General features: G+C 36.6%; 1 protein-coding gene across 1 annotated transcript in view; it reads right to left on the bottom strand.

Annotated features, from left to right (window-relative positions):
• Nucleotides 1-20471, bottom strand: part of CTNNA2 (catenin alpha 2) — a 1089255-nt gene that overhangs the window by 75700 nt on the left and 993084 nt on the right. The window contains exons 13-14 of the mRNA XM_055312731.1: nt 13398-13549; nt 3844-3957 (exon numbers count right to left, since the gene is read on the bottom strand). Coding sequence (XP_055168706.1) covers nt 3844-3957; nt 13398-13549 — 266 coding nt within the window. The remainder of the gene's footprint in view (nt 1-3843; nt 3958-13397; nt 13550-20471) is intronic.

Genomic DNA, 20471 nt, shown 5'->3' on the forward strand with positions numbered 1-20471 from the left:
TTTTGACTCTAGGGGTGCTCGACCCGCATAATGCACTTAATGGTGTGTGACTTGGGTGCAAGTGTCATTACATTTGCTTCTGCTTATGTAGCTATCAATGAGTCAAAGTCTTTTCCTAAATATTCTTAAAATGTTCCTGCTGGCTTTAAAAAATTCATAATTGACCTTTTCTGAAACTGAAATTAAAAAAAAGGTTATCTATAAACAGTAGATCACAAACTGTGAAATTTGCAAGTTAATCAAATTAAAATTCAACACATGAGTTTTAATTAGGTCTTATCAATGTAACTCAGCAGTTTGAAATGTTAACACATTAAAGTTGTTCTAGCTAGAAAAAAAAAAGGCTGACTGCATTCAAATCAAGTTGAATACAAACTATGTAACATACAATTGTTCATTCCCTCAAACTAGGAGGACACGAGAAAAGTGATTTTCGTGGCCAAGAGGAAAGGGAACAAATCAGCTTTTCTGTTTCCGTGATGTGATCAGCTGGGCAGTCTGAGAGTTTGTGCTGCTTCTACACAGTAGTCAAGCACAGTTCGACAGATTGTTGATGTGGCTGATCTGGGGCCCTGAACTATGGCATCAGAGACTTGAATCCACAAAATTTCCTGTGCCTCATGCTAGGTTTCCAGCCTTTCCTCTGAACAGCCAACTATTTTTTGTGATTGAAGTTACAAACCCTACTTATTAAACAAAAGTGTAAATCACTGATACAGCCAACAATCACTCAGCCCAGAATCTTTTATTCAGTCTAAATCTCAGGAGCTTTTGATAGGATTATTTTTCTAATCTCAAAGAGAAAAGTGACTTTTGAAGTCTATAGGCTTCCAAACTGACAAGTGTTAGTTCCTCAAACCAGAGTAAGAGTCTAACATTTAGGCTTCAACCACATGAATTTTTTTTTAATTTTATTTATTTTACAGAGAGAGAATGAGAGAGAGCACACATACACAAACAGGGAAGTGGAAGAGGGAGAAGAAGAAGCAGGCTCTCCACTAAGGAGGGAGCCCAATGCAGGACTCAATCCTAGGACCCAGGGATCATGACTTGAGCTGAAGTTAGACACTCAACTAGCTGAGCCACCCATGTCCCCCCATATGAATGTTTATACATAATGATTAAAAGGGCTAAAACTCAATGTATCCATTTCTACTCACTCAGTTGTAAAGCAGAATAATAAATATAAGTAGTTAAAAAGTGGGTCCTTTGACTTTTACCAGTCTCAGGCTGTAAAATGAATAGGAAAATTGAGGTAATTGTCTCATTAATTCACATAAAAACTTTCATGATTTTTTAAATTGTCCAAGTTCTTCTAGGTTTAATTATTTGACCAGCCTTCTAATGAAGAACTATCTTATGCATTTAAGCATCAGCATCATCTTCTTCATCAACTTCACAGTTTGTGACATATTTTGTGATATGCATGCAGTCCTCCTAATGACATCATGAGATAGAATGCTGTGCATACACATACACACACACACGTGGGATAAGATATGGACAGGTTAAGAAAATTGCCCAAAGTCACACATCTTGACCAAGCCCATATTTAAAATAAAGTCTTTGAGACTCCAAATAATATATTCTATCACCAGGGTTAAGTGCCCAAGAGTTGTCACTGACCAATTTTAACATCAACCTGTGAAGAAACAGCTTATAAAATGTCATGTCTAGGATCATAGGGTCTGATTACTTCTACATTTTGTCAGATCAGGAAATGATCATTCTCTGCCTCTCCTGTTCTCATAAAATGCTGTAGAGGAGCAGTACATAGTACACAAAGGAAATAAACACTTTAATTAGTTTAGGAGCTATGTTGGAGTAGATACTAAAAGCTTTTCTCCTACCTTAACCTCCTTTTAGATTAATTTACCTTTTGCAGAGGAAGAATTTAACGAATGAGAACACAAAATAAGTCCACTAACAGAGAAGGACTGGCAGTGGCAAAGAACAACTACCTCTGTCAAAGACAACGTTTGCCTCCTTAACAATTTTGGCCAAGTTAACATACTTCTCTGGTCAAAAGTTCAACCATCTGTCATCTCAGAAATTCAATGCACCCTCTTATTTCCAACTTACAGCCATAATTCTAGGCCTCTGATTTGTCATCATATAATTACAGGCTAAAATAGGCTGACTCAATAACTAATGCTGTCTGCTGCAAGTTAATCACACAGATCACATGATGGATTTCAAAAACAAATCAGCAAGTGCTCGATTATAGGGGTACTTTGTTCTTACTATCCTGAACTATATTCATAATTCATGCTGAAAAATCTTTCAAAAAAGACTATTGTCTTTTCACCTATTGGGTGAAAAAATAATAGATGATACAGAAATGTGCTATCTGATTTTTGTTTCCACCCATCTTAATTGACTTGGTATCTAATGTAAGACACATGAAATGGAAGTACAATGGGACTGCATTCTTCCTGATAAAAAGTGGTACTAATCGTGCCATTTTGACAAGATGGTGATTATAAAGTACAATAAGGGTCGTACAATATGCCTTGGTCTTTAAAAAAAAAAAGTCAATGGATACTGGGCTGTATAAATACTGAATTGCAGTTAGTCAATAAAATTGACTTTGAATTGATTAATGTTTGGATGAATTACTAAAATTGTCATTGACATAAAAATGCTGGTTTTACTTAATTTTGAAGAGGAGATGACTTGATGGATGAATTGGTTTAGTATTATGCGAACATAGACTCAAAAGCCTCTCAGCTAAATGAACTTCTGTTTTCACACTGGTAGGGGAGGGGGTTAATTAGAGTATACAAAAGATTTTCAAAGTAATGGACTTCATATTCTTTTGTGTACTTTTCTACTGTCACTAATCTGTGATCCAAAATAATTTCTCTTCCAAGGGATCACAATTTTCAGTCATCCTTTACTGGGCATTTAAACTACGTCAGGAACTATGCTAATTATTTTACAAATATTAAGTAATTAAACATCAAAAGAATCCCATCAAGTAAATCTATTATTCACATTTTATAGATAAAAAGACTGAAGCTCAGAAAAATTAAGCAACATGTAATGGAGCATGGTCCTCACTCCACTCTACAATTCAAAACCAAGTCTATCTGAAATCAAAGCCAGCCCATCTTTAATAATCTGGCTTTTATCCTCACATTTCTCCTATCAATGTCCATCTATATCTTGTAAATCATTCCATTGTTGCATGAGACTATCGGGACATAAAGTATGAAAGAGAAATTGCGTTTTAAATACAAAGATTTTCTTGACTCAATGTAGGCTTAGTCCTCTTTGAGTCCTCTTTATTTTAACCTCTCACTGGCTATTCCTACTCTTCTATCACAATTTCTAAATCAGTGTGAGCTTTCTGGGGTTTCCTAACCTCTACTCTAAATTACTACCTCTTCCTCTATGTTATTTTTTCTTAAGTAAAACTTAACAGAGAATTAGAATAAATTCTAATTAGAATATGATAAAAATCCAATCTATAATGGAAATGTTTTTATCCTATAAAACATGAATCTTTAAAGGGAGGAGAATCTCATCTCCTTTTTTAATGCCCAGGAATTAATCTCCTGACACCTACCTTTGATTACCTGAATCTACCCTAAAGGAGATATGGTTAATAGAATCGGTCAGGATCATGTCTGCAACACTTGGGTTGGCAGAGAGTGTCATGTAGTATTCAAACGTCAGCCAGAGCAATGATCTTTCTTTGCTTCTTGCTCCATGCCTTAAGCTGGAATATTTCTCATATGTCTCTAGAGTTTCTTTCTCTGTCATATAGCAGACAGATCTAGGATTACTGCCCTTGCCATACGTAGGTGCATGAAACCCAAGTCCTGGATGTCCACTCACCCGTGCACTCTGCCCTGCAATTAGCTGGTCGTCCTCAGTCTGAACACTTGTCCGGCTGCGCACATCATAATCTTCCTGTTCAAAGTCAGAATCGTCCTCTAGTTCTTCTGGAGTCTAAAGGTACAAAGGAAAAGAGAAAAATCAGCATATTTTAAATTGATAACCTTCAACCCACCCAAGTACTTTGTGGCTGCAAAAGCTAAGTAGCTCCCAGGAAAGAAAACTTGTGGGTAGTTACATGTAGGGGGTTATGGAGGAGGGTATTGGCTGTAATGGAGTCAGAAAAACCAAGCTACCCCAATTTATCCATAAAAAAACAAAACAAAAACAACAATAACTCTATTACTTCCTCCTGTAGGTATAAAAAGTCTGTAACTCTTGACATGACATGCTTTCTAATTTTAAGAAAAATTATATTTGTGTGTTTTTCCACCCATGGAAATCTATTCTAAGATAGAAAATCACCATCAATAGCAAAAGTTGTACCTAGACTTAGTCTATAATTATCTTTTTGTTCTATTACAAGTCTTTTCTAGTCTTAATAAGCAAAAAGAATTGATCATCTCCAAGCCAATGGTTAGTCCAGATGAAATACCTGATGTGGTCACTAAACCGTATAGCGAATAGGTTGCGACTATAGACTCCAGAGTCAAGACTGCCTGAATATGAGCATCTGTGTGATCACTGGAAAAATCCTCTTAGCTTTGATTTCCTCCCCTGTGAATTGCTGTTGATAAAAGTTCCTCTATGATTTTTGTGAAGATTAAGTAATGTACTTTGTGTAGAGAGCCTGGCACTTAATAGGCATTTAAAAAATGTTTGCGGGGATCCCCAGGTGGCTCAGCAGTTTAGCGCCTGTCTTTGGCCCAGGGCGCGATCCTGGAGTCCCGGGATCGAGTCCCACATTGGGCTCCCGGCATGGAGCCTGCTTCTCCCTCCTGTGTCTCTGCCTCTCTCTCTCTCTCTCTCTGTCTCTATCATAAATAAATAAATCTTTAAAAAAATAAAAATAAAAAATGTTTGCCATCACCATTATGTAGAATTTTGAAATCAATTCATTCATACACTTTTAAAAGTGAAGCTACCAATCACTTACAAAACCATCCAGGATTAAATAACTCCTTCTTATATAGTATCAATTTAACTAAAACCAGCAGAGGTCTGGTTTCCTATTAGGATTCTCTAATTTATTCTCTATTTAGGGATAAGAAAACCAATGTTCTGAGAAACAACATGCCCAATGTCACTAAAACTAGTTAATAACAGAATTAGAATTTAGACCCAAATGCCCAAATGTGTCTAACTTTTTCACATTATAAATCAGGTAAGAACTGGAGCTATGGAATGGCTTTAAAGTAAGTAGTTACATGAAGATCCTGTCCATTCTGTGTCAGAGGACATGATGTAATCCATAAACCCAGAAGCAAAAATACTCCCTATCTTTAATGACCATAATAGATAACATACACTAAGTGCTTTTCTTGTGCCAATAATGGTGTTCTCTAATGACTGTATGTATACTAATTCATACAGTTTTCTTCACAGTCCTGTGATGTGGACATCATTTTCTCCACTTTACAGATGAGGAAACTGAGGCATGAGTGGTTACACTTTGTTTTGAGGTGTAACCTGCAGCATGTACTGTAGACTATCATCCTCTGCTAATTCTAAAAAGATGAACTCAGAGTTGGTGAAGATGGTGCATGAAGAGGAGACAGTGCATTAGTGTGACCTTCTCAGATCAATGGTTCTTAGACAGCTGACAATCAACCAAAATCTTCTTCTTGGTACACAGTGGCACCACCTCCTAGGGCTTTGCATTTCAAAAGGAAGAAGCAGACCACAGTAGTATTGATGATGCAGTTGCCCATTCCCCTTCCAAAAGGGCACATTTTTATTCTGCTGGTTTCTTCAGCTACCTCAGTGTAATTAATCAGGTGCGATTATTGATGAAGCCTTGAGATTGGTCATACAGGGATAAAATGGGGTCTTCATGCCAATATCACATTATGCGTAGTAATTTCCAAGCTTTGGCATATCCTTCTTGTTTTCCTTCTCTCTCCCCATCAACCTTATTAATATTCACTCAGTCATCCACAGATGTCCAATTTTCTTTCACAGAATTATTAAAAGAAAGAAGGAAGAAAGAGGCTTTGTTCCCATACTTTATTAACTAAAGCAGGGGTGGGGTGGGCAGAACCTGGTTCAAATAACTGGTTGTATTTTCATTGTGGACAGAGACAATAATCTCTCATCATTTTTCACTCTTCTGGAATGTACTGCAGAACAATTACAGCAAGTTGGTAAATTCTGCTGACAGATGAGATGACAAGAATGCAAGCGCTTTTCATCATTAGTTTTTTAAAAGGAGAGAGAAAAGTAAAATGAAAAACCTCACTCAACAGAAAAAAAGGAAAATATGACAGTGCCTATAGTACTGTGTCCAAACATTTCAATGATCTGTGTGTTTAGCGGATGAGTCAATGACAAACACAACCTGGCAGCATAAGGTTAATTATGATGAGCTTTCATTCAAGTGACTAGGGCTCAGAAACCAAAACAAAGTTTAATAATGAAGAAAGAAATAATATCATAGACGTGGACCCAGGGAATCTGAATGTTTTTGGCCTAACTCTGCCACTCATAAACCGTGTGTCTTTGGCAAGTCACTTACAGTTTTTCTGTTTCTCTTTCTCCTCAATCATAAAATGGAGATAATTCCTATTTGCATTGTCTGCCTCACAGGATTCTACGGTAAATATATATATGAAAATGCTTTGTAAATGATAAAAATGAACTCAAGTAATAAGTGATAGTGATGCTTATTATGTTTAATATATACCTAATAACAACTGCAATAATCATAATAATAGAAATAATTTTCATCAACCACTATGGGCCAGGCATTCAGCTAAAGAATTTAATCCTTGTAACAACCTAATGAAATGAATCTTATACCTGGGGCACCTGAGTGGCTCAGTCAGTTAAGTATCTGACTCTTAATTTCAGCTCAGGTCATGATCTCAGAGTTGTGGACTCAAGCCCCATAGCAGGTTCCACACAGCCTGCTTAATATTCTCTCTCCCTCTGCCCTTCTCTTCCAAAAAAAAAAAATGCCAATTTTATAGTTGTATAAACAAGTTCAGATTTGTTCAATCAGTTTTCCAGGGTATTACACCTGCACATTGAAGTGGCTCCAGAGCCCATGCTTTCAACCATCACAAGTAACACCAGGCAAATGGATGAGCTTAAAATATTTTCTTGTGTCTTAATCATTCAGTAAACCCATCCAAGCAACCCATATAAATAGTTCTGTGCATGTGCAGTTTGCTAATTGAATGTAAATGTGTCTACTTCTCATGCTGTTATTTTTGAATTATTCATTTTAACAAGTAGCAGTGTTATATTTTGGTTGGTCAAGGGCCTCCATACATTAAAGGAGACCTGGAAAAATAGTGAAGGTCTGCAAATGGGCCCAGAGATAATAATATTTGTTATCATTAGGTAGTGTTTATTGAGTAAAAAAGAATCAACAAAATGTATAATTCACTGGACTGGAAGCTGGAAACTGAGGGTCAAGCCTCAAATTTGCCTTTCTGTGCTCCCTGGGAAGGCTTCTTATAACCATCAAAAACCACTTTGGGGTCTACAGTTGGTCTCCTAGGTCTATTATCTGTTAGATTGCAAAAGTGGGTTTTACTTGTAAAATGGCATGATTAAAGTATTTGGCCTAAAATCTCCCCCACCCCTCTAGGAGATTAACTTGTGCCTATTTCAGAGGCCCAAGAAAAGCATGTGCTTGTTCAGGGTCACTCCACACATCAGTTATAGTACAGAATCAATCTACCTGCTTCTGGCTCCCAATCAAATGCTTAATCTTCTCTACAACAGTTTCTGGAGTAAAGAAAAATGAGAAAAGACTGCAGGTTTTAGAGTTGTTTTACCAAGACACATGAAAAATATATTAAGGGCCATTTAAAAGAAATGCTCAAATTTATATGAGAGTTCCACTGGGAACAGAAATATGAGGACATGGGAAAGCACCAGGATAGTTTGGGTGACACCAGAAGAAGGATTCCCCAAGCAAAATACTGGAATTACATTTTCCTAAAATCAATATAGAACAAAATCCTCTCACAGGCAAGAATGATTGGCCATTGGCATCTCTATAGTGGATTATTCTGGAAGGTTCTTGATTGATCTTGCTACGGTTTTTTTCTCCATATATTCTACTCTCTCCAGGAGAGTCAGGCTGGTAATCCCTGAAGAGCTAAGTAGCTTGGAACACGTCAATGGCTCACATCTCATTCAGCAGGGTCTTTAGGCTTCCTTTCCCTCTGCTGGGAGCACAATTTTTCCTAATATTTTTATGGTTTGTTTCCTCCTCCTTCTCCAAGTCTATTCTCCAATGCTACCTAATCAGTGACCATCCTTCATAAAACTCATACCCACCTCGTGTTCTATCCCTGTATACTGCCTTGGTTTTCTCCATGGCACAGTCCAGCACGTTCTATATTTTTTCTTATTATACTCTCTGTCTCCCACCAGAGGAATATAAATTTTCTGAAAACAGAGGCTTATGTTTTGTTCACCTCTCCATTCAGGGTCCATCCAACAGTGTGAGGCTTCTAATAAGCATTCAACAAATAATAAATAAATGACCAAGATCGAATTACCAAATTTTTCTGAAAAATTATATGAAATTATTTCTAATGACTTGAGTTAGGAAATCAAAACTAGGACTCTTATGGGACCATGTTAATTAACTGGATAATAGCAGTCTGCAAAAGGAAAATCAGTTTTGTCACAAAAGCCTTTCCAGCTCTTCATTTCTAGCTCTGATGAATAACTCCAATTCCTTCAGTTTTAATAATATTGTTCATTTATTTAACAAATTCTATTTCATTAATTGATTGTAATAAGAAACTTCATCCTAGCAGCATGAGAAAAGAAAAATATTTCTCAAGACCCACTCAATGCCAGGTCTGGGCTAGTGCTCTATAGCCAAGGCAATATTTATCCTTATTTGCAGATAAGGAAACTGAAGTAGAGAGAGGAAAACAAGCATGCCTGCCAATGACCAAAAAACACTTAGGCTGTAGGTTCCCAAACTCTACTGCTTCAAGTATTCTCTCTGCCTCAGTAATTTTTTCAAGATGCCTCTTAACTAAAAACAACAACAACAAACAAACAAACAAAAAAACCAGCCACAAACCAAACAGATGTGTTAAGCAGTAAGATCACAAAAATGGATTAAGCTGATTAGACTTAACCTCTTAGTGCCTGGTACACATTGCAGGACTTCTCAAATCTTGGAATACAACCAAGCATTCATTGAACCTTCTTTTTCTCACAACAACCACCCAAAACCCAGCTTCACAAATATAAGATATTATTAAAAGGATTATACCAACCTAATGTTTAAACTGTGAGCTAATTTTGGCTATTATTTTACATAATATCTGAGAGACATCTATGTGTTTCCCTTGAAATTTTAAACATCTTACAATGCTCCAAGAGCCCTTTCAGGCAGTTTGGGATTTATCAAGTTAAACTTTAGACTTTTGGGTAGTGCCAGTGGCCCAGTGGTTTAGCATCACCTTTGGTCCAGGGCCTGATCCTGGAGACCTGGGACTGAGTCCCACGTTGGGCTCCCTGCATGGAGCCTGCTTCTCCCTCTGCCTGTGTCTCTGCCTCTCTCTGTCTCTATCTCTGTCTCTCATGAATAAAAAAAAAAAAAAAAAAACTTTAGACTTTTATCAGGCCTTACTGTTTCCCTGACCTTCTTTCAAAAGTATCATGTGCAACTAAATTAACTGTTATGATAATACCAATCTAACAATTTTGGTGCCTACACACCAAAAAGTTTCTTTGTAATCCCCAAATCAATGCCTGTATCATTTTTCACAGACATATATAGCGTGGAAAAAAACTTGAGTCACCTAAGCTTGTGTTCCCAGCTGAGGTCCAACAGCTGGGACCTGTACCATGCAATGTGTACAGAAGCTTCATCTTCTTTTTGTTTCAGCTCTTATACTGAAAATAAGTATCCTTTTTGCATTCATTTAGTGGCACATATTTTTGCACTTTGGTGCCTTTTGTTGGTGATTTCTCTGCTTACAACAGCTTCCAAGTACAGTGCTGAAATGTTGTTTAGTGTCTTGAGTGTAAGAAAGTTGTGATGTCCTTTACAGAGAAACTGCATGTGTTAGATAAACTTCTTTTAGGAATAAATTATATAGTCAGATTGGCTGTGAGTTCAATGTTAATGAATCAATAGTATATATTAAAGTGTCTTTAAACAAAAACATGCATAAAACACAGTTGTATATTGATCAGTGGATGAAAACATAACCAGAGGCTCACAAGAACCTAATGATGTTCCCTCAGGAAGAGTGTTTCAGCATTCTGTAACTCAGTGTTCACAGCAATGTCATAGGATAGAACTACTGCAAAAATGAGAATCAACTGTATGGTTGTGTGCCAGGTTTGTCTATTCATTTTTTGAATTACCATGCTGGGGTAGTTAGGAAATTCCTTTGTAACTGATAGATCACAAAAGACAATTCTCAGCAAGAAGCAAACAATACTTTCACATCTGAGGGGCAGAGTAGACCTGTTCCAAGGGAGAAGTGGGCTCCTGAAAGGTGAGATTGGGATACAGGAAGGACAAGTCTTGTCTACTTCAGAGGGTTGTCTGGAGCTATTTTGGAGTGCCTGGATATCAACACCACATTAAATATGTATTGATCACTGTGAGACAAAGTAATGAAAAACTTAACCCTTCAGGGTTTGTTCTGCATTTATTTTTTTGAGGAAAAATATTTCTTATTTTTACAAAGTATAATCAATACTTTGGGAGGGAAGGAGGTACGGCTAGGTTTGCTGGAAAATAACTCTATTGTCTCACTGTCTGTCTTTCAAACTTAGCACAGTCTATTAAGTAGATTTAATCATTATACTCAAAAAGCAAACCAAGAAATTAAGTATAATATAAAGCCATGCGGGTGCTGAATGGAGAACTTTAAAAATAACAATTTGTACATATTGTACATTTGTCTCTTAAGTTTTAAGTGGTGTGAAATCTATCTGATCAAATCACTTGAAATGTCAAGATGTAGGAATGACACTTCATGTAACAAAGATATGGCATTTCATCTAAAATTATGTTTTTTTACAGCTCATGAATGAATAAATGAGTGATGGCTATAAACTTCCTCAGCCTCCCAGATGAATGGTTGTCACAAAAATGTGAAGGCTAACAAAGCAGAAAAATGGCAAAAGAGGGAATATGTCTTAAGGATTATAGTGGGATTTAGTGTCAAATGCTTTGAAAACATAACTCTCATGGTCTATTACCGTATTTCACAAGTTAGTAGATAATGGATAAAAATGATCTAATTTGTTACAGGTTTAAAAGCCTGACTACCTTTTTTTTTCTTTCTTCTCCAATTCTCATCCTTTTTCTGTCAACTTCCTATCTTCCCAAGTATGTTTCCAACACACACACACACACACACACACACACACACACACACACTTAACCACTGTGCCAGACAATGCACCACAGGGAAAGGAAAATAAAAAAAGACTTTGCTTTCTAAAATTTCAGTCTAAAGAAGGTAATAGAAAAAAAATAAAGAAGGTAATAGACATAAATGGGAATGATGTAATAAATACTATAACAAGCAGAAACAGTTATACATAGTTAAAAGAGGTCAATATTTTTGCTGGAGAAAATTTGAAGAAGGTTTCAGCCAACTCTTACGAGATCGTAAGAGTTTGACAGATACAAAATGGGCAAGTTAGAGGAACAGGAAATACATCTGATAGTCTCCAAATTCCAAATTTGAACTTCATATAGTTAAGTATAATGAGAATTGTCTGACATAACTTATGAAGTGATCTGAACACTTTGAACTGATCCTGAAATTATTATGACAGACATATTTATTTTTTTAAGACAGACATATTTAATGTGAAAACAATCAAGCTGAATTTGAAGACAAAATCCTAAGATACTTTTTGTGCTTTCAAGTAAAGGAATTTGGTAATATTGAAATATTCCCTGAAGGGAAGGATGGATATCAAACAAAGAAGGAAGGGAGACTCTTCCTGGTGATACTCTATTCCACCGACTCAGATCACCATGGAAGCATCATGTTGCACTCTGGATACCACAGTTGAAGAGGATCATTCATGGATTTAATGACCTCAAAGATACAAAGATTTATAGGAGAATTAATGCCATAGATGAAATACTAAAGGACTAGGTATATATTGTCCAGAAAGAAAAATATACCACAGATATCATTTGGTTATTATTGTTTTGCAGTGTTTGCGGGTATTGGTTTAGATGTTCAATGATCACCCTGAGAGAAAGTGTTTCAGAATGCAGTCAGCAGATACCTCATGGTTTTATTGAGCAGCCTCAAAGACACTGTGAAGGATCAATGTGGGGATACACTCCAGTGCTATCTCATCCAGTATGGTAGACATGAGCTACAATGTACTATTGAGAATTTTAAATGTAGCTAATGCCACATTTGTCAAAAATGATAACATTTTGGATACATTTGATTAAGTTAAATATATTAAAATTAATTTCACTGTTTCCTTTTCTTTTCCAATGTGTCCACTAAAAAATTTACAACTACAATCATGGCTTACATTATATTGCTAGAAGACAACATGTTCTCACGTTCTTATGATTGGCACTGCAGAAGCCCCATCTCTGCTTCAGTCATAAATAATAGCCACAAATGTATTTGTATCATCAATTGTGCTTTTGAATATTTAAGTTTACTTTAAGAAAGAGTTCTATGGGTAAAAAAAATATTTGAAAACCATGCCAAATTGTTGGTAAGGTAAGGAGGAAAAAATCTCATCTTACAATGAAATGTTATGTAGTTAAATGGAACGAGGTGAGCTATGTGTCTTAATAATATAAATAAATGAAGATATATTATGGGTGAACAAAGCAAGTTGCAAATGATACTTATGTTGAATTATAACCTACTCTCTTATATGTACTATTCTAGTCTACATCTCTATATAATTACTTGGGCAATCCTTTAGAAGACTCACAGCTAAGACTGAAATTGGAAAGATAGTAGGGTGAGTGAAGGGAGGTTTGCTGCAAAGTTATATAGCCTTATTTATATGTTACAAAGATAATGTAACTATGTATCACATCATCATTATTATTATTGATACTACTAAGCTGCTTAACCTTCCTTTCTTACCACCCCATGGCTTTTCTGATCCTGAGAGGAAAATAATGTTAGCCAAAGGAGCACATGGATAATAGCAGGGGCACCTGAAAGTTAGTATCAAACTTAGAGAACAATGCATGCAAGAAATAGGCAGGGAATCACTCTTCAGGTTATTCAGTGTGAATGTAGGCTTGTTGGGATCACTAGTTCCCCTTGTCTGGCTAAATGAGGAGCCAAACAGCTTAACAAGTTAAACTAAGTAATCAAAAAACAAAAGTAAATTCTTTGGGGTCCATACCAGAAGCTCTATCAGCTCCAAACTATAGAGGCCTTACATACCCTGATCATCAGCACAGCTTTTCTGATGTCTCGAACACCATCATATACCAGGCGAGAGGCATCAATGAACTCATTCTCTTCAAATGGTTGAGGGACATTGGCACTCAGGGCTTCAATGGCAACCTCTACTTGCTCGGCAAAGCGTGGCATCACTGCATTAAACAAAGTGAGAAACAATGGATTAGGTGATCTTTCTCTCATGCTCCCTGTTCCAGCCCTTGGGGAAGGTGGCACACTCCAAGTATTCCAGTAGCTCAGTGGAACTGTGTGTCTACCTGTCCAGTTTGGGGTGGACTCAATTCAGTGGTCTTCGTACCACTTACCTTCAGCAGAGGAAGCACGCCATTACTCCATGAATGGTGAGGATATGTAACAGCAAAGTTTTGAAACCTGTTCAGGATTGTGTGGCATAGTGTATATACATACATATTTCGTGTTATTCTAACCTGAGTTGAATTTCACTTCTGCTGATTACTAGCTGTGAAACTTTGGCTAAGTTTTCTTAACTCCTTCTAAACCTGCTTCTTTGTCTATAAAATATAAGATCCTATCTTAAGTTTCAATGAGATAATACATACATATTTATTGGATGGTATTTGGCCCTCAAAAAGCCTTGATAAATATTTAATTAATATCATATGCTAAAGTCATAGGTAATGAGTAATAGATCTTAACCTATATGACTTCATAGTAACCTGTGAATGAAGTAATCCAGTGTATTCCACTTTTGTCAAGACAGGACTTGAGATTGAAGGAAGGAGGATGGCAGTAGAGGAAGGCTCATAGAAGGACCATAAAAGAGGGGAAAGGGAATCCCAGGGCACTCTAGCACAAAGCCTAGGGTTAGAGACCATTGGGATCATAACTGAATTCAGTTTTATTTCATTTTACCAGGACCATTTTGATGTGAAAGAAGATGCATTTATAAACTCCTAAAATGTTAAGCACCTCTTTCTTTAAAACAAGATACCTACATACATAATGGAGGTTTGTGGAAAGTAAATTCAGTGGAATGTCTGGAACACTTCCACTGGCTACTTAAAAAATGCTGCTGATTCACGGATTCTCAAAAATTATAATTCAATTTTCGCAGATTTTATCTTGTAACAATCAATTTATATGGCGAATGAAAGCCAAAAGCACAATTCATTTTATTTACAAGGACAATAAAATAGAAACATCATTCATCTATTTTCCATTTCTGAACTTTCATGCCTGATTCATCTTTATACTCATTTTCATCCTCTGTGGATACTTTAACATCTATTTTAATCCTTAGTGTGAGAAACTCTGCTAAATTGCTTTACTTTCTAGGGTCAAAGTATTCAAGATAAAACCTTCCTAGAAAAATGTGCTTCTACTAGGAAAAGTCAAACATTAAAAAGTATACTTAAAAAAAAAAAGAGAGAGAAAGGTTACAGGAAAACAGAGTAGCCATTCTTTCAATAGAAATGATCAAAACCAAAGCATGCATGGGGTGAATTTACTTCTGTGAGTGAATGACTATGATCGGTTCTCTATATCATTTGAATTTTTCATTTGTGCCTTTGAAATGCTTTACATAAAGGGAATTTGGTGGACATTGAGTTGTACTGCTGGAAAAACCAAATAAAAATGTACTTCTAAATACCACATTAAAAGCCACTTCAGCTTTCCATCGGTATTGGGAATAAACTGTTTGACATGACTAAATAATATAGATCATTAAAATTGACCTCCCTAGACATGAAAATACTGTTACATGTATTTGGCATTTTCCCTTGAGCACCCTTCTTAAAACCAATTACAAATTCCCTTCCCTTCCTAAAGTGAAGATTCTGAATATTAATTTCATTCTATTTGATGTCTAAGCTGCCATCATGACCATCAACAATTTTACATATTTACATGGTATCATCAGTAGCAGCGAGCTGCCTGATGTTTTGTCCCTATTGTTTTACTGATAATTGGTACTCCTCCGTGTAAACAAAATAACTATGCCTACAAATGAATAAGACAAAAACTAAAAAAATAGACCATGGAGCAGAACAGGTATTCACAAAACACTAAACCCCATGTTATTAATACATGACACTTTACTTCACTAATAATTGAAAAACCTATAGTGTAAACAGTGGGAGATCATTTCATACCTCTAGGAATGGGCAAACAAATGAAAGTGTAATAACACCCATGTTACAGAGCATGTGGAAAAAAGGGAACCCTCCTAATGTAGATAGGAGTCAAGTGGGCACACATCATTCTGACAAACACCTGGACAAAATCAAATGAAATAAAGCCTTCCAGTCCCAACCAGTAAGCTGAGACATTTTCTAGGTCACTTTCTTGTTTTAAAATTTTATTTTTTTATTCACGATACAGACAGAGAGAGGCAGGAACAAAGGCAGAGGGAGAAGCAGGCTCCCTGTGAGGAGCCTGATGCGGAACTCGATTCCAGGACCCTGGGATCATGACCTGAGCCAAAGGCAGACACTCAACCACAAAGTCACCAGGTGCCCCTCTAGGGTATCTTCTAAAGAGTTACTGATGAGGAGGGATGTATACACTGGAGTCACAGGAACATCTTTTTGTCTCTATGGTTATAGTTGTTTCTTAAGAGGTTGAATATTCCAAGAATTGATAAGAGTTATATTAAACCTAGGGATAAAAGTGACAGCTTTAATCCCTTCCAACTGGCACTATCTCAGGGCTGTAGACACCACTAAGTGGGACATTGGGGAGACACAGTAAGCTGTTCACTCCAAGATCATGGGCAGTACATCAAAATGGAACCAAATGGACTTTGGGATATAAGTCAGGAGACAGTCAACATAGTCAGGTGAGTAAGCTCCTAAAGTCAAAATGCTGACTGGGAAAATGAAACTGAAAAGAGATATTATTTGTGAGAAATTAAAAAATTCACAAAAGAATACTGTGCATAATTTAAGCATAAATAAACTTTATTACACATGCTCTGAGAGGATGTATACCACCTTAAGTATAGGAAATGCCTTTGAAGGGAATGGAGGGTCATGAGATCAAGTAAAGGTGGCTTGAAATATCTTAATTCTTAGGAAAATAATAATATGAATCAGATATTGTAAAATGTTAATATTTGTGACACCTCAGGGTAGAAGCAGGGTCTTAGTTACATAACTTTGAATCTTTTTTCTTTTACTTTGAATCTTCTTACAATTCAAATATTTTTAAAAGATCAACATATTATCCTCAAGGCTGTACTTTTTATAGAATAAGGCTCTGAAAAAATAAAGTTCTAGCTCATGGACCAGAATGCAATAGAAACCACTTTGATCAACAGTATTATGTGAGGAAGTCCCTCAGATAGTGTGACTGACCAAATGCCTACTATTCGACTGTAATTAATAACTGTCCATTGCAGAACAGAGTTTGGTAGGGATGCCTGGGGGACTCGGTTGAACATCCAGCTCTTGACTTCGGCTCAGGTCATGATCTCAGGGTTGTGAGATGGAGCCCTGCTTCATGTTCCGGTTCAGTGAGAAGTCTTCTTCCTCCCCTCACCGCCCCCCCCCCAAAATCAATCAATCAATCATTCTTTTTTTTTTTTTTTAAAGTTGAGTTAGGTAATAGCTACCCACTAGACCCTGGGCTCTTGGGCACACACTTCTATTTTCATACAGGTCTTTAATGAAGTATAAAAGGGTGATCAGTGTTGTTGTGGGGCTTTGTTCTGTTTATGCAAGATTGCCCTGAAGAAGAGCTGAGGAGGAGGAAAATGTAGGAGGTGTCATGTTATCTTTCTCCACCAGCTTCTTGGTCTGATTCTGTGCCCAAGGGAGAGAGAGGAAAGCTAAAATCTACTCTAAAAAGGGACCACTTTTATAAGGGATGCTCTGGGGCCCAAAACATGCCCAGAACTGCTATAAAACCCCAATATTGGAGAAAGGTATTCCGTTTGCTCCAACATGGAGTACAGAATCTCTCTAGGGGAATTGAGGACGTGGCAACACTGCTGTGGACATAGCATTGTCAAAAGAAGTAGAAAAAAACAATGTTCTTTAGTAAAAAGATTGGAACAGAACATAACATCAACCTCCTATGTAAGGGGGAAAAATGAGGAGAAGAGGTACAGAATCCTTACTTAGAAATGGGGTCTCAGAGTTCAATTTATCCTTAATATTCCAATAATTTTATTATATTCCTCAACCTGGTAAAACCCACAACTTGAACTAATTCAATTTTATCTTATTTACTTTAACTGACAAGACATTCATTTCTCTTACCTCAAGTCAGTGGTTTTTCTAGGTCTGACCCTTAAGAAAATCTTTCTCCATGCTCTGTTCTTAAACACATTCAATACTTATTTATATAGGTCTTGGTCAACTGCTACCACTCTTTAACCAATATACCTTTGCTCTCCATGCTGCTGTTCTCTTTGCTGTTTTAGTTTTATCTTGTTTTGTTTTTTAAAGCGATAAGACAGAAAAATAAAAGTTCATAGAAAAATGATCCAACTTGACAGGACCTAAGATGTTAAACTATGAATTCTTCTAATGCCTCTGGTAAGGTCTTAAAAAATCAATATCCCAAAAGTAATTCTGAGATAGAAAAAGTCTGAAACCACTTCAAGTATGATGCTGCTTCTACTTCCCACTAATTAGGACGAAACACAGTATTGTCTTTCTGATTCACACATTATATATTAACAGGGTTTTGATACGGGATTATAAAAATAGAAATTTCTTTCTAGTTTCTAAATTACATTCAAAAATGTAGATACCACTTTACTGCTATTTATCAGAAATACTGAATTGCTCTTAATGGCTTATATCCTGAAAGTGTGATCAAAGTTGGAAATAAGCTTATAAGTTCTTGCTATACTTTTGTATGCAGAGTGCACACTAGGCCACAGAATGATGACATTCTGAGAGTAATGAAATCACAGTTCAGCATGTATATAAAAATCAAGGTCACCTCATTCTAGTGTCTATTGAGATCCTAAAACAAAGGTGAGAAAGATCTAGACTGAATCCTCCAGAGAGACATTGGAGGTGACGTTTCAGAGCACAGGGTGAATCAGGAAATGAACAAGAAGTTGTACAATAGATGCAAATAGGACTGCTGACAACCAGAAGAGCAAAATACAAGGTTAACTAGAGGTAATGGAAATATACAGCCAACTAACTCCACTGCCCTTGAGTAAACATCTAAAAAGTCCACAACTAACTTTAAACACTGATGATTCCTTTTAATATAGAGGGACTCTAAAATCTTTACAAGATACAAACATCAGACATCAGCCTATGGTTTCTTATCCGTGTCTTTCCACCTATTCCTACATATATTTAAATGTTTCAATTAGACCGATTTAATGTATTCAAAGATGATATGGAAACATGCCATGTCACATCAACATGCCCATGATGAATTTATTCTCATACTAAAATATATCTCTGGGGCACCTGGGTGGCTCGGATGGTTGAACATCTGCCTTTGGCTCAGGTCATGATCCTGGGGTCCTGGGATGGAGTCCCACATCAGGTTCCCTGCGGGGAGCCTGCATCTCCCTCTGCCTATGTCTCTGCCTCTTTGTCTCTCTCATGAATAAATAAATAAAATCTTAATAAATAAAATAAATCTCTTTTTCTTTGGCCCAGGCAAATTCCTCTTCAATCTGGTATCTTATTTAGAATTAACTGCCATTGTTAAACATCCTTAATTGACAAAGTTGTCTGTTCTCTATCATTTTCTAGCCTCCTAGTCATGTATGAACCATTATAGTACTTAGTATAATGTATTAAATTGTTTGACACATCTGTACGTCAACTGTTTTATATTAGGAGTCACTTTTAGAAAGAGACCAGCTTGTTCTTCTTCTTTGCATCTTAGGCCCATATCATGCTTCTGGCACAGCTAATCTATCCAAGTGGGAGAAGGATGAGAAGTGAAAGAATAGAATGTAAAGAACAACTCACTATTCAGTATTTCAGAGACCAAAAGAGCAGTATCACATATCACATACTAAGCCTCTTTCTACCCATCATTTCCTATTAGTTCAGTAATTTTATTAAATCGTTTCATGAGTCATTAACCAAGTTATTAATGGGCATCTAGGTTTGATCTTTAGGGTCCTTTCAGAAACCTGAGCTCAGAATCCTTTCAGGACCGCTTGAGTAAGAACATTACCACCAAGGAAGGAGAGGGTTCATTAGTGTATCCTTGAGTAATTCGCCAGAGCCAAATTAGGAAATCTGCATGCATATGGATCACTCAATTGTGGTGTGGTTAGCCAACACAATCTTGTGAGTGTATTCCTTGCACAAACTTCATTGTCAAGGGAAGAGAAGAGAAAATCAACAAGGACCCTCTGCTCTAGAGAAAAGCCAGTCTAATACATGTAAATATAAAATAAAAAGAATGAGAACACTTGAAAAAAAATTTTTTTTACTTGAAAAAATCTAGAGAGAAAATAAAATATCCAAAGTGGGTTGGAATTTTGGCCAACTCCAATGGAGGAATACATAATATCCCCCCACTGTCTTGCCAATAACAAATAGTTACTATGCCTCCATTTTAATAGTTGGAGTCAGAGAATTAAACATTATCAGAATAACTGGGGTCAGAAGATATTATTTTGGAGAGACTTTCTGGCAGCAAGATCAGTATCCCCCTATAGCAGGAAAGTACTGTTTCAAGTGCTTTCTACATATTAGGCATTCTTTCCCCAAAATGGTTTTTATCAGACACTGCTAAGAGATTTTATTCAAGTGGCCCCCAATTAGATGTTCAGTAATAGGAGAAGAGAGTATATAGGGGAGTAGATCTAAACCACTGGGGGCCTAAATTTGCCTAAAGGAAAGAGTGACTGGCATTTAAAAGGCCCTGGGTGTACCTTGACAGTTCAGCACATCTATGATGTATAATTATTTAGTGAGGAGACCATCAGAGTCTGAAGCTCCAAGTCAGACTCAGTGGAGAAGAAAAGTCCAATGCAAACTGAAGCTGTGACGACACTTTTGTAGCTTTGGCACCACTCAAAAATAACTAAGGACAAACCAAAGAAGCCAGCCACCATTTTATACTGGTTCAGTAGTTTTAGTAAAGAATATCATGGTA

The sequence above is a fragment of the Nyctereutes procyonoides genome, unplaced genomic scaffold (assembly GCF_905146905.1).
Source record: "Nyctereutes procyonoides isolate TBG_1078 unplaced genomic scaffold, NYPRO_anot_genome, whole genome shotgun sequence".
NCBI classification, from domain to species: domain Eukaryota; kingdom Metazoa; phylum Chordata; class Mammalia; order Carnivora; family Canidae; genus Nyctereutes; species Nyctereutes procyonoides.